The sequence below is a fragment of the Danio rerio genome, chromosome 11 (genome assembly GCF_052040795.2).
Source record: "Danio rerio strain M-AB ecotype USA chromosome 11, GRCz13ab, whole genome shotgun sequence".
Taxonomy (NCBI): domain Eukaryota; kingdom Metazoa; phylum Chordata; class Actinopteri; order Cypriniformes; family Danionidae; genus Danio; species Danio rerio.
The window spans coordinates 38,773,097-38,787,199 of record NC_141031.1 but is presented as its reverse complement, the minus strand read 5'-3'; the positions used below and the strand labels follow the sequence as shown (position 1 = coordinate 38,787,199).

General features: G+C 35.9%; 1 protein-coding gene across 50 annotated transcripts in view; it reads left to right on the top strand.

Moving 5' to 3' along the window:
* Nucleotides 1-14,103, top strand: part of itpr1b (inositol 1,4,5-trisphosphate receptor, type 1b) — a 246,205-nt gene that overhangs the window by 130,242 nt on the left and 101,860 nt on the right. For 22 of the 50 annotated variants that reach the window (XR_015502790.1, XM_087273992.1, XM_087273994.1 and 19 more), the window contains one exon: nucleotides 9,654-9,701. The exons of 11 other annotated variants lie outside the window; for them this stretch is intronic. Coding sequence is in view for 33 of the 39 variants with exons in the window: in XM_087273992.1 (XP_087130118.1) it covers nucleotides 9,654-9,701 (48 nt within the window). In the remaining 6 variants the exon portion in view is untranslated. Of the gene's footprint in view, nucleotides 1-6,736; nucleotides 6,773-9,653; nucleotides 9,702-14,103 lie in introns of all 50 variants that reach the window. 17 more of the 50 variants (XR_015502791.1, XR_015502786.1, XR_015502788.1 and 14 more) reach the window with 1 other exon arrangement.

The window sequence follows — 14,103 nt, the reverse complement described above, 5'->3', positions numbered from 1 at the left end:
ACTAGAAATATTCCTCAGAGATCTTGGTCCATATTGAAATGATAGCATCACACAGTTGCTGCCGATTTGCTGGCTACACATTCATGGTGTGAATTTCCCGTTCCACCACAACCCAAAAGTGCTCTATTGGATTGAGATCTGGTGACTGTAGAGGCCATTTATATACGGTTAACTCATTGTCATGTTCAAGAAACCAGTCTGAGATGATTCGTGCTTTGTGATTTGGGCCCGAAGTGTGACAAAAAATATCCCCCACACCATTACACAACCACCACAACCAGCCTGAACCGTTGATACAAGGCAGGATGAATCCATGCTTTCATGTTATTAACGCCAAATTCTAACCCTACCATCTGAATGTTGCAGCAGAAATCGAGGCTCATCAGACCAGGCAAGGTTTCTCCAATCTTCTATTGTCCAATTTTGGTGAGCCTGTGCATATTGTAGCCTCAGTTTCCTGTCCTTAGATGACAGGAGTTGCACCTGATGTGGCCTTCTGCTGCTGTAGCCATTCCACCTCAAGGTTGGATGTGTTGTGCATTCAGAGATGCTGTTCTGCATACCATGGGTTGTAACGAGTGGTTATTTGAGTTTCTGTTGCTTTTCTATCAGCTGGAACCAGTCTGGCCATTCTTCTTTGATATCTGGTATCAACAAGACATTTGCACCCACAGAACTACTGTTCACGGCTTTTTTTTTTTTTTCTTTCGGACCATTCTCTTTAAAACCTAGAGATGGTTATGTGTGAATCCCAGTAGATCAGCATTTTCTGGATTACTCAGGCCAGCTCGTCTGGCACCAACAACCATGCCACGTTTAAAGTCACTTACCATAAATCACCTTTCTTCCTTATTCTGATGCTCGATTTGAACTGCAGCAGATCGTCTTGACCATGTCTACATGCCTAAATGTACTGAGTTGCTGCCATGTGATTGGCTGATTGTTGCAGTTGGACAGGTGTACCTAATGAAACAGCTGCCGTACCATCATATAGTTAATAATTTTTTTAGAATAAAAAAGCTAGATAGAGAATGTTAAATATTACAGTAATTAGTAAATTATATATTTATTTAAATTTAAAAATAAATAAAAATGTATGGTATGCATGCACTGTGCTCACTCCAAATAAAAATTATATAATTAATACTATAATACGAATGTATGTGTGTAGAGTATGTGTGCACCGTGTCCACGCACCTGATGTTTTGCACGTCAATGATTATGATCAGTGATTATGATGGCGAGTCCTCAGAGCACTGCATGAATCTGATCCTCAAACACGCTTTCACACGTGTTTACAACACATGAAGAGACGAACCAGCACATAACATACAACACCTCTCTCTCTTCATCTTTCTATTGCATAAGAGAATGTCTCTGTGTGTGTGTGTGTGTGTGTGTGTGTGTGTGTGTGTGTGTGTGTGTGTGTGTGTGTGTGTGTGTGTTTGTGTGTGTGTGTGTGTGTGTGTGTTTGTGTGTGTGTGTGTGTGTGTGTGTGTGTGTGTGTGTGTGTGTGTGTGTCTGTGTGTGTGTGTGTGTGTGTGTGTGTGTGTGTGTGTGTGTGTATGTGTGTGATGTAAGAGGGATGGATAATATGGCTTTAGGTTGACGATGATGCGGCGGGGGCTGCTGCTGCTGCTGAGCAGAGAAGCTTATGTAATGTGAATGGAGAGAGAAGTGTGTGTTTGTGCAAGAGGTGAGGTGCGTGTCTGTCTGTGTGTATGATAGGCCGTGTGTCCTTCACCTGCACTGTGCAGACAGTGTTGCTGACGGTTGCTGTTTCTTTCTTTATGCTCTTTTGCTTTTTTCCTTTACTCTTTCTTTCTTTCTTTTCCTTTTTCTTTTCTTTTTTGCCCGTTCTATCATTGCCTATTTCTGTCTTGCATTCTTTATCACTTTCATTTGTTAATTTTTTAGTCTTTCTTTTGAGTTTTTATTGTGCTCTTTTTTTTTCTTTCACTCTTTTTATCTTTTTTTCTGTTTCTTTTTCACTCATTTTTTCTTCCTTTCACTCTTTCTTTCTTTCACTCTTTTTTGGTCTTTCACTCTACTTATTTTTTTCTTTCTTTCTTTTTTCACTCCTTTTTTCTTTCTTTTTCCTTTTTCAATCCTTTCTTTTGTTCGTTCATTCATTCTTTTTTTCACTCATTTTTCTTTCTTTTTCTTTTTTCACTTCTTTCTTTCTTTTTCTTTTTTTCACTCCTTTCTTTTTTTCTTTTTTTCTTTCTTTCTTTCTTTCTTTCTTTCTTTCTTTCTTTCTTTCTTTCTTTCTTTCTTTCTGTTTATCTGGTCTTTCTCTTTTATCTGTTCTTTTGTTCTTTCTTTTTTTCACTCATTTTTTCTCTTTTTTCACTCTTTTATTCATTTTTTTCTTTCCTTATTTTCTTTTTCTTTCCTAATTTTTTTCTTTTACTCCTTATTTTTTGCTGATTGTTCCTGTCAATCTTTTATTATTATTATTATTTACTGTTTTTGTACTCTTTCTGTTATCACCTTTTTGTTTTTATTTTTTTACCTTCTTTTATTATTTATCTCTTTTATTTATTAATTAATTTATCTGTTTATTTATCTCTCCATCTCTTCTCTGTTTTATATTTTTCTACTACATTGTTTACTTTATATTTTCTTTCTTCAATTTCCTCTCTCTCTCTCCCTCTCTCTCTCTCTCTCCCTCTCCCTCTCCCTCTCCCTCTCCATCTCCCAGCAGACTCAGTCAGCTCTATTAGTGTGTGCGTCTGTCAGTCCGGGTCTGTTGTCCTCATGTGTCCCGTGTTTTGGGCTCCTCCTTTGCACGTCTCCAGTCCTCCATTAGGAGGCGCTGTGGACACATCTGTCTCTGTCCCCGCCACTGTCCCAGTTTCCTCTCCTTCGTGCAGCACGATTCCTGGACTCCCGCCAGCTCTCAACCAGAGGTTACATAAGACCTGCCCCTGTTTTTTTCCCTCGTTTTTTTTTTTTTCCAGGAATCCAAGCTCTTTACTGATGTGTGACCTTCTGCAGTAATTGCCAATAAAAGTAAGACGGGCTGTTTACCAAGAGACACTGGACCATCCAGTGGACATACAACGCCCTAAGCCCTTCATCGAAATCCACAATTCAGCTTTTGTCTTACTAGACCGAGATGCATAAATGAGGTCATCGAGCCAAATGCCTTCAGTCTTTAGGCCAAAGCTCAGAGTCGGACACACATTGAGCTCATGTCGTGACAGGCTGGTTTTAAAGCGTGTTTGCAGGCTTTTGTCGACAATGAGCATGATTGAAATGCGCCCTCCAAGCTTCTCGCCATTGACATGCACCGCAGAGAATAAAGCCGTGATATCAGCGAATGTGTGACTTTCTCATCCACACACTTAGTGACAAACTAGCTGTTCAAAAGTCTGCCTTCGGTCCAATTTGGACTCGTTACCGGATGTGCAGCTGAATGGATCGATTTCATGTGGGGGAAATTCACAAGAAAGTGTTTTGATAGCATGTGATGAATGCATGCGTTTATGGTGGCTAAAGAGGGACATTTCGCATTCACACCTTTTGCATTATTTTCCAGCTGAAAAATGATGTCGCAAGAAAGGGAGATTCCTTACTGGTTGCAGTATTAGTCACACAAACATGCGCGTGCATCATGGTTGTTGCTAGTTTAAACCCCCCTCTGTCTCTTTGTGCTAGAAAACATACTCCAAATTTCCTCTTTGCATGCTTTTTGAGCTAATACATGTTTCTAAAAGTGAATCGCAGTAAATGTGTTATTTTTATGTTGTTGATAGTATGGTGTTCCTCCCTGTTGTCATCCTTTTCATTGTGTCACATCAAACAAGGAAACGTTTGCATGCTATGTATGCACGTCGCCTGCTTTGCTTGTTTCTTTTTGCTGCTGCACGACTTTAAAGAGCCCCTATTATGGTGTATTAATCAACCCTACAGTAATTTGTTTCTGAAAATATGCATTGCAGGATCTGCGTTTCTGAAACAGTTGGTTTAAATATTTGATCTCTCTAAACTCTGAGTCTACTCAGATTGGTCAGTTTGTTGCAATTGGAGAACCACAATACCAAGTTCAGACTGCATGATTTTCAAAGAAGTTGTGCATCAGATGGTTTCACACTGCATGACTATCTGGAATAGCGTTCTATCGGTGCTATGTTTACACTGTAGGATAGATCGGCGACAGGAGGTTTCACACTGCATGACTTCATAGGAAGAATCGTCGACTACTTTGTCTCGGTCTGCAAGCTACATCTCACAACAAAACACATGCGAGAAGTGGCATGAAAACAACGCCAGGTCATGTAGTACATCTTCTTTAACCACATAATGAGAAAGAAGCCTTTAGTGAGGTAGAAAATGTACTTATTTTGCTCACCTGGCTATTGAAGTTAATTAGCAATTTCTTCTCAACTGATTTTCTTTTTCGACCCAGTTGTGGTATTGCTCCGATAACACATCAAACAGTCAGGTGCTCATGTGAAATTTTCTCAAATTTTTTCTCCATTTCTTGGGTCTAAATAAGCAGTTCCCAATCTGGGATGCGCAGTTTGACCACCAGGGGTGCGCGAGAGAAAGTTTGTAATGGCGGAAAATTTTAGCTTTTATTATTTTAATGGATTTCTTTTGGGTAAACTTCACATGTCATAATTTTGAGTGAAAAGAAATTCACTAAGAGAAAATAAAAATCACATTAATTTACAACCCATGCATATTCACTCATCCCACGGTTTAACGTCTGCATCGAAATACCCCAGCCCTTTCCCATTAATGATAGTACATTTGTAATTTTTTTTCTCGCTTACTATATTTGTCAAAATAGACATCTGGGTAAAAACTAGCACTTCAAATAAGTCAAGTGACAGTAGGGATGAACTATCTACATCAGCCTCTTCTATGGAGATGTGCAGCGTCCTTGAATATATGGACTCACAGGCATTGTCAACTTCATAAAAGCTCATCCATTAATGTATTTCATTATCTTTATTTTAAACAAGTACACAGACAATATATGTATTTAGTTAATGTATTTAAAAATGTGGAGTTTAATCGGAGAGGGTGCTTGCCAGGTGTCAAATATTAGAAAGGGTGCACACAGCAAAAAGTTTGGGAACCACTGGTCTAAATAGAATGAAAAGAAGCCCTTTAACTTCTCCCCAACCTCCCGCTAGTGATAGATACCCATACTAGTGGATGCTCATCTATCATTGACTGTAGGTGATCGCCAATGTTATTTTCTACCAGAACACATTTCACATGGCATGATTTTAAAACGTCGACAGGACAGATTGTCTCAGATTGGATTTTCGACAGTTCACACTGTGTGATTGTTACTCTCATGAACGAGCACTGATTTGACTGTGTTTTCAGGCATTTGTCTGCAATTTCTCGAAACCTCAAAATTAAGGCTAAAATCATTCAGTCTGAACTCAGCAAAACACACACTACCAAATACTAGTTGTTTTATCTGAATTAAAGCTCTGGGGGCTTCTTTAATGCTAGTAAAAGTGGGGATATGAACAGTAATGATGGTGTCAGCTTTATGGTATTAAAGAGGTATCAAGTCCTGATTCTTAGGAAGTAGTGTTTACATTGCAATGTAACTTAAATTCAACAAAATGCGTTAAAGGAAACATCAAGATAAAGTGATACCGAACGATTTCAACACAATTGACTGCATCTTCTTGGCATGTCAATAGCATGAACTAAATCATGGGCAGCCAGTGAAGATCATATTCTGGCTTTTCTTATGAACCTGCACAGGTTTTTGCAAGAAGTAAGACTGGAATTACCAACAACTCGTTTCAGGCAGTTAGGGATTGCTTCCTTTTTATTGGAACTCAACTTTTTATACACTTTGATCTTTGAAAGGCTTTTTACACTCACAAACACCTGCATGTACATTACACACTACATAATAGATAATATCTCAAAAAAATAAAAAAATAAAAAACCTAATAGGGGCCCTTTAATAAATGGCAGTAACAATACCTTCTTAAATGGATATTTAAGCCTTTTTAGTCATTATATGTGTGCATGACTTTAACTTTGAGTTTGCCTCTTTTTTTTTGTCTTACTAATGAAAAATAAGCAGCAATTATCATGGAAATACATACACCCTCATATCCAGATAGATTAAATGTTGTGACAGGACCAAACAAGTTGCAAATACCTTTTTGAAAATCTCTCTCTCTCTCTCTCTCTCTCTCTCTCTCTCTCTCTCTCTCTCTCTCTCTCTCTCTCTCTCCCTCTCTCTCTCTCTCTCTCTCTCACACACACACACACACACACACACACACACACACACACACACACACACACACACACACACACACACACACACACAAAAATGCATTTTTCCACACCCAACTTGGTAACACTTAATGGAGTAATGTTTTTTTGCCAAGTCACGGCTTGAGAGTGCATTGCACTGCTTGAGATTCAGAATGGATACCTTGGACTTTTAAAGCCTTTTATCGGTTTTAATACGTTTGCGAGCAAATTCAGTCTTCCCACTTAGATGGCCCCCTTTGATAAGATGCAGCACGTAGGCTGACCTGCTGAGGTCAAACATCCCTGCGCTTGACATAGATGAATGTGCAGCCTTCGCAAAAAAACTGCAGACGCTTAAGTGTAGAAAGTGAATTTCTTGGGCCGGTGGATTTGATGCGTATGACTGTCAAGGGTCGTTAACACATTCTAATAATGCCAGAGACTAATCTGCATTAACTAACTCATGACTTTTTATCTCCATTAGCTTGCACCCCCACCTGAACCAGAGGTCCCAGCAGAGGTGTGTCCAACACATATTTGCTGCCCCGCTGCTCTTGGGCCGCGGTGTGGGAATATGGGTTGTTGCAGACAGTAGTTGGTCGTCTCATACCATGCCATTGCATTGCACTAGCCTTTCTCTCTTTCTCTTTTGAGTCATATCTGCTCATGCAAATGGGAAAGCAAAGCCCCACGCTGGCACACGCAACACTTCTTTCCTCTGCAAATGTCTTAATGTTCCACAAATATGCCAGTAAGCTGACCTATTTTTGGTCTTGCTGATTAGATTGCAGAAGGATTCTGGATGTTTATTCCCCCGTTCATTTTCTCCATTGAGAAATTGCTGGATAATACCTTTAAAAATGTTTTTTAAGAAACGTGTATCGTGATTTTAAATGTTAATTAATGATATATAATTGTTTCAACTTATTGACGTACAGTATCTTTTGATTGGATTTCTGGAGAATGAATCTCCTTGGGTCATCTAGTCAATGAAGTCAACCATGTTACCATGGAAATGAGAAAATATTCAAAATTAGCCAATAAAATCATTTTTCAGGATACCTGCAGGGTCTTAAAATGTCCTGAAGTTCAAAATTTTCAAATTTTAGGCCTAAAAGAATGGTAAATTCACTGAAAAGTTGTCTTGTAGGTCTAAAATAGTTTTAAACGGATCCTAATTATTATTATTTTTTGTTTATGTGAAGCTGCCCAATTGATCCATCATCCGATCACCAACAATGCATCCTAAAACTTTTAGCAAAACTATATCTATAATTAATGTTATAACAGTCTGTTGTGCATACATTCATTTTTTTAAGGCACAGTGCTCAGCATAATTGAGTACACCCCATTTTAAACATTTTTATCCAATTCTCAGTGAAAACAGGCAATGTATTTTGGTGCATTTAAACAAAACAGATTTTTTTCAACAGATATATTTATTAAAAATAATATTTGTCACCAGACATGATTAGAAATTGAAGGATATTAAAATTAAATACAAGCAAAATATTGCAAAAAACAATTACAACCTACAAAATTTCATCCAAGTTTTTCAAATTTGCTTTTCTTGACCCCCCCCCCCCCCCTTTTTTTTTTGTTTGTATTTAATATTTTTCTAGAACATCTAAATTTGGCTGTACTAGTTTTTGGACCACTATCGTAAATTATTTTGTTAGATAAGCTCCTTATTTGGCTTCAGTACTGACTAATCTAATGAATATGCACAAATATAATATTGTATAGCTTCATATTAGAATATTAATTTAAAAAAGAGATCTCTGAAGGGTGTACGTATATATGCCGAGCTCTGTATGTTGAAACAACCAGGGTTGTTTTGACACATTATTTGAAATATGTGGTTAAGAAATAACTAGTTTGAATTAGTTTTTTGATGGGGCAAGTAATTTTTTTTCTGCTGGGCCATTAAAAAAACCTTACCGTTAAGATAGACTCTTCATGGTCTTATAAAGGTCTTTATAAAGTTTTACTTGAAATGTGCAGAAACCTTGTTTGAATCATTTCAAATTAAACAAATTATTATTAGTAGTAATAACAACAACAACGGCAACAGTTAAATTACTATTCTAAAATCTAAGCATTAAGTATTGCTAATGTACAATATAATATAAAATATATATTATTAATCTATTCTAAAATGACTACTATATTATTATAGTTTACTGCAGTGCAATATTGTAATGCTTTGTGGACCATGCACTTTATTACATTATAAAAGATTTTAAGCCCACATACGTTTGCACTGGTGTTTTTATCCCTAAAGTGTTGTAGTTGACTCCATTTCAGATTCAGTCATTTATTGTTTTAATCTTTATTTATTTAGATTTTTTAATGTAAATATTTTATTTAATTGTTTTATCTATTAGTGTAATAATAACAACAACTACAACAACAGCAGAGGTTTAATTATTATTCTAAAATGTAAGCATTAAATATTGTTAATGTACGATAAAATAATAATAAATATTTAAAAACATTTATCTAATCTAAAATGACTACTATATTTTTAACTTTTACTGAAGTACACATTGAAATGCTTTGTAGGCCATGCAGTTTATTACTTTATAAAAGACCTTAATCTCACATTCATTAATTGTTTTGATCTTTATTCATTGTAAAATGCCTGTGGGGAAACTGAATGCACAAAAGAAACCTTTTCAAACCAAGGCTGCTAGAAAGGTCTTTACTTACCTGTTTTTATTTATAAATTATTTTGTGCGGGCCAGCATTTTATATGTATATCCATGTCCCTATGACAGACAGGGAGAAAGAGGGTTGAAAAAGCAAACCAAATGCTTCTCTGCAATGGGCAGAGGAGTGTGTGTCAATAGTACACAGACTCCATTATGTAATCCGGATAAAAGTTTTTTCTCTCCTCTCTCACTCATGGCTTGCGTTTCTAGCTTTGGCGCCCTGTGTGGTGCTTATGTAATTAACATGGTTTCATTCCTGCCGCAGAAGCAGAACTAGAGGCCGACGCAAAACAGATGGCCTGTAGAATAGGTTAGCGGCCAGCGACTGATGTATATTCCTATGGAGGTTTAATCATTAAAGAGCAACGGAAAGTAAAGCAAACATTATAAGATGTATTATTTATTAGTGCTCTTGTTTTACTCCCTTTCAAAGCTTACTTTATGGATAAACTAGAAAAAATGTTTTTGTTACTCTGCTCTGCATGATGTTCCCCAGCGCCTGTCTGCTCCCACACACACACATAAACACACAACATACCTCTCATTTAACTGCATGATGTAATCTGCCCCACTTTTTGTGCATGTCAAAATAGTGACTAATGTTTTCAGTCTTGACCCCCTTCTTTTTTTTCTGCTTCTCATTTTTCTTCCCTCCTTTTTTGCTTTCTGCTAACTCACGTCACTCAGGAGTTTGATCCAAACCAGCCTCAGAAGCAACTGGAGGATCAGAAAAGGGTAGGTAATGAGACGGGGAATGATGGCGCCGTCTGAGCTAGAGATGCATCGGTCCACCTGGCGGAAATCTGAACTATATTTGATTTAATATGGCTGATCTATGTTCTGGGCTTTTGCAGAATTTAATATGATTTTATAGTATAAAGTATGTAAACGGAACATTAAATGCAAAAAACTTACTAATCTTTATTTATTTCATACTTCAGCAATTTTGCAATCCTTTCAAGTTAAAAAAAATCCCAATTTCATTTTCATCAAGTTGTTAGAGCAGCTGACTGTAGTATTAGTAACCTAGTAACCAACAGTAAACAAGGCAGATATAATAGAGCTGATTGGTCATGTGTGTGTGCAATGTTCGCTAGGTCTGAGTTTATTTAACAATGCATTTCCATCTGCCATTATTTCCATTAACCCTTTATTAAGTCCAAAACCACATCAACTGAGCATAAAAATTATACAGTATGTATAAAAAATGTGCAAATTATGAAATTTATTTTAATTCTGTCTTTTCATAGCTCATTTTTAATGCTGTACTTCAAAATGTACAGAGCTATTAACGATGAAGTTTGTTTGTTAAATATAAGCAGGATGCATGTTAATTTAAATTGTTAGACTCTTTGTATTTTCCGTAATTTCAACGATGTCTCACAGCCATTAGTAATTTTTTGATTTAGTGGCTAAGGGGTGTGGTTTGCTGCCACACCTCCTTTTTAAAATCATACGTTTTTGTTTGACTGACATCATACGAATTACCCACTAAACTGACAAATATAAAATAGTTACGTTTCCTTGTGAGATCAGGCTGGTAATTGCTGCTGTTTTATAATTGCCACCTACAGGCAGAGAGAAAATCTGTAATTTTATTCAACCTGTCACATGTTTTTTTTTTTTTTTTGCTATTGAGAATGAGGTTTGTTTGTTAAATATAAGTAGAATGTATGTTAATTTAATTAGTTAAAATATTTGTATTTTCCGTAATTCCAATGATATCTCATGGCAATTTGTAACTTTTTGATTTAGTGGCTAATTTGTATGAATTTCATTCGTACAATTTAGTATGATTTGCTTATCCCCCAATGACGTTTGGGTTTAGGGGTGGAGTTTAGTGACACACCTTTTTAATAAAAATTTTACGTTTTTGTGCAACTAAACTCAAACGAATTAGCCACTAAAGAGATCAGTTGCTACTGGTTTATAAGCGCCACCTACAGGCAGAGAGTAAATCTGCAATTTTATTCAGCCTTTCACCTGTTTTTGTTTGTTCATGGTTTTCGCAAGGCTGAAGTTAGATCATTATTATTGTTATTTTACTATAAAAGTTATTAGTTACTTTAATTTAAAAGTAACTAATGGTGTTTCTTTAAGTGTTTAAACACATAACTTGGAACTTTTAAGCCGCAGTCACACTGGGCTTTTCTTCCCATAGACTTCCATTCATACGCACGCAAATGCATCAGACCGGAAACTTAATCTCATGCGACAAGTTTCGCAGTTTGCTGAGTTGGAAAGTTCAAGCTTTGTGAACTCTGACCTGGGAAATTGCATCATGTGATTGCGTGAGACCAATCAAAGATCAAAACATGACCGCAGCATTACACTAAATTAATTTAAAATTATGCACATTAAATATAAATGATAATATATAGTAATATAATAATAATATTATAATAAAATAATAATTTTAAGGCAATTTCGTAAAAAAAAAAAAAAAAAGACTCAAGTCAAATAATTGCTTATAAAGCCATCAGGTTTATTATTATAGTAAGAAAAAGGATATTACTTATACTTGATTGTAGTTATAAAATCCAGAACATAAGTATTGAAATTGGCCAATTTGTTTTTATGAAATGTTCAATTACAATCAGCCATGATAAATCAAGATCGTTGCATCTCTAGTCTGAGCCACCCGTTCACAAAACTCACCCCACCGTTGGCTCCAAATGGGTGGATGTTCACTAAAAAACTGGGATGACTGTAGGTTTAAAGGTGGTGTTGGATCTGTATGGGTGTATGTATGCGTGAGACTCTGATTGGGGGTGTTTCCAGTGAGCAGTCGATTAGGGTTGGTGTTGATTGTTGTGGTGTCTTGTATCCGAAGCCTCTGTTGTTATGAGGTCAGATTGGACTAAGGAACGGGATCCAGTGTTATCAGATTCTGTCTTCCTTTCTGACCTCTTTCTGACTGTGTTAATCAAGAGGGATTATTGGTCTCCTGGAGGAGTTGAGTAGCATCCCACAAACCAAATCAATCGGGTGACACGCTATCTAAAGCCTGCTGCTTACGCAACACGTTATTGGTATTATATAACACACCTTTAGACACCTTTAGTCTTATTAAACATGTAGCTTCATTTACGCATGGATACACCTTAATGCATTCTTATGTGCTATTTAAACTCTAATATAATCCATTTCAGTGTGTGTTATATATATATATATTTATGTGTTTCGTGTGTGGCCAACGTTTGGGTTTGGTAGTAATTTCAAAACAAGGATTAAATCTGTTATGCTCACATAGGCGGACACACGTTTGTTTGTTTATTAATTCAATTGTTTATTTGTTTGTTTATTTTTTCATTTGTTTGTTTAAATGTATATTACTTGGTTTGTCTGTTTGTTTAAATTCATGTTTGTTTGTTATTGGATATGTTAGTCATCACATATTTTTTTTTATCAATTTACAGGCTTCAAGTTTATTGTTATTATTTTTCGATAGTGTAATAAACACACTAAAAGAAAGGATTTAAAGACGATTCATAGGATTTACTAAATGTTTTTAAAGGGGTGGTCCCCTACGATATCCTATTGTAAACTATAGTTGATGTGTAATATAGCTGTGTGAACATAAACAACATCTCTTAATGTAAATTGCTCAAAGTTCAGTGCAAAGGGAGACATTAACTAAAGCAAACACCAAGTTTGGGGACTACAAAAAAAATACATCTGGACTAGTGTGATCACGAGGGCTTCCGGTTGCGCACATACACCCTGCGCAGCAAAGGGGCGTGGCCAGAGGCGCTGTAATGTTAGAGCAGAGAAAGCTAAAATGCTGTCCAAATGCTGCTAATCTACACAGCTTGTTCTGTTTTGCATTTGGGTTTCCAAAAGACACGTTACAAAGAGAGAAGTGCTTACAGTTTAGTTTTAATTATGTTCCAGAAAGTTATAAAAAATACAAAGCTCTAGCATTTGACAAAGGACAGCTTCCAGAATATCTCCCAGTTCAGTGCTGGGATCGGCTAAAAACTCCTCCAACCGTATTTTTATTTGTTAAAATTGATCTATTACATGCACAGTTTCTAGCGTTAACGATATGTTGTAGCGAGGACATAAGGGGGTAAACAAAAGGAAATGCTGTTTGTCACCGCTAACAATTTAGCATTCATATTTATCAGTCAAACCCATGTAAACACATACAATCTTCAGTAGCGCTGCAGTGTCTCGCTATGCGGTCGTTTTCCCTTCATTCAACATCTCAAATAACAAACTAACAAAAGATGCAAGAATGTTTTATATTACTTACACATGCTTATAACCAGAATGTATGTTAAAGACACTTGTCAGATTTTATTTTAGAGAGCCGTCGTGAGGTTCAGCTGCGTGCTCTTTATTTTTCTGTCTGATTCAGGCAGCTAACGCTGCTAATAGCTACTCTGACTGACAGAATTTACACAGAGCAAAAGCACATGCTTGTAGGGGCGTGACCTAGTGACATGGAGCTGATCCGTGAATCACAGCACATTATGTTAGCTGACCAATCAGAGCCTCTTGAGGGCGGCCCTTTAGAGGAACTTGGAAAATATGACAGTCGTTTTCATGTTAGTAAATATGAAAAAAATAAGATGTATGAAAAATTAATGTGATTTTTACAAATAAAGTATGAGCACACATTGCTTTGCATCTTATGAACACAAACAAACTTTAAAAATACACTGTGGATCACCCTTTTAAAATAAGTAATTGTAAACAACATATTTGGGCTTAATTTAAACTAATTAAGTTGAACATTACTAAATTTAATTTGTTTGTTTAAATTCCCCACATGTGATGAAGACCTAGGTGTCAAATGCCTATGCTGGATGTGAAATCTTTTTATAAAATATATTTATAGGATTTTTGCAGCATTACCACATTTATTATTATAATGAACTAATAATAAATAAATATAATTGATTATAATTGTAAATATTTTTAAAATAACTTTTTAATTATAATTTAGTTTTTTCATTTAGTAAGTTGTTTATTTGTTTGTTTAAATTTACATTTGTTATTTTATTTATTTCATTTTTTTTGTTTAAATTCATATTTGTTTGTTTGTTTTTAGATATGTTACTTATTTCACTTTTTTATCGATTTACAGGTTTATCGTTATTATTTACCCAGATTTTAAATTTTATTCATA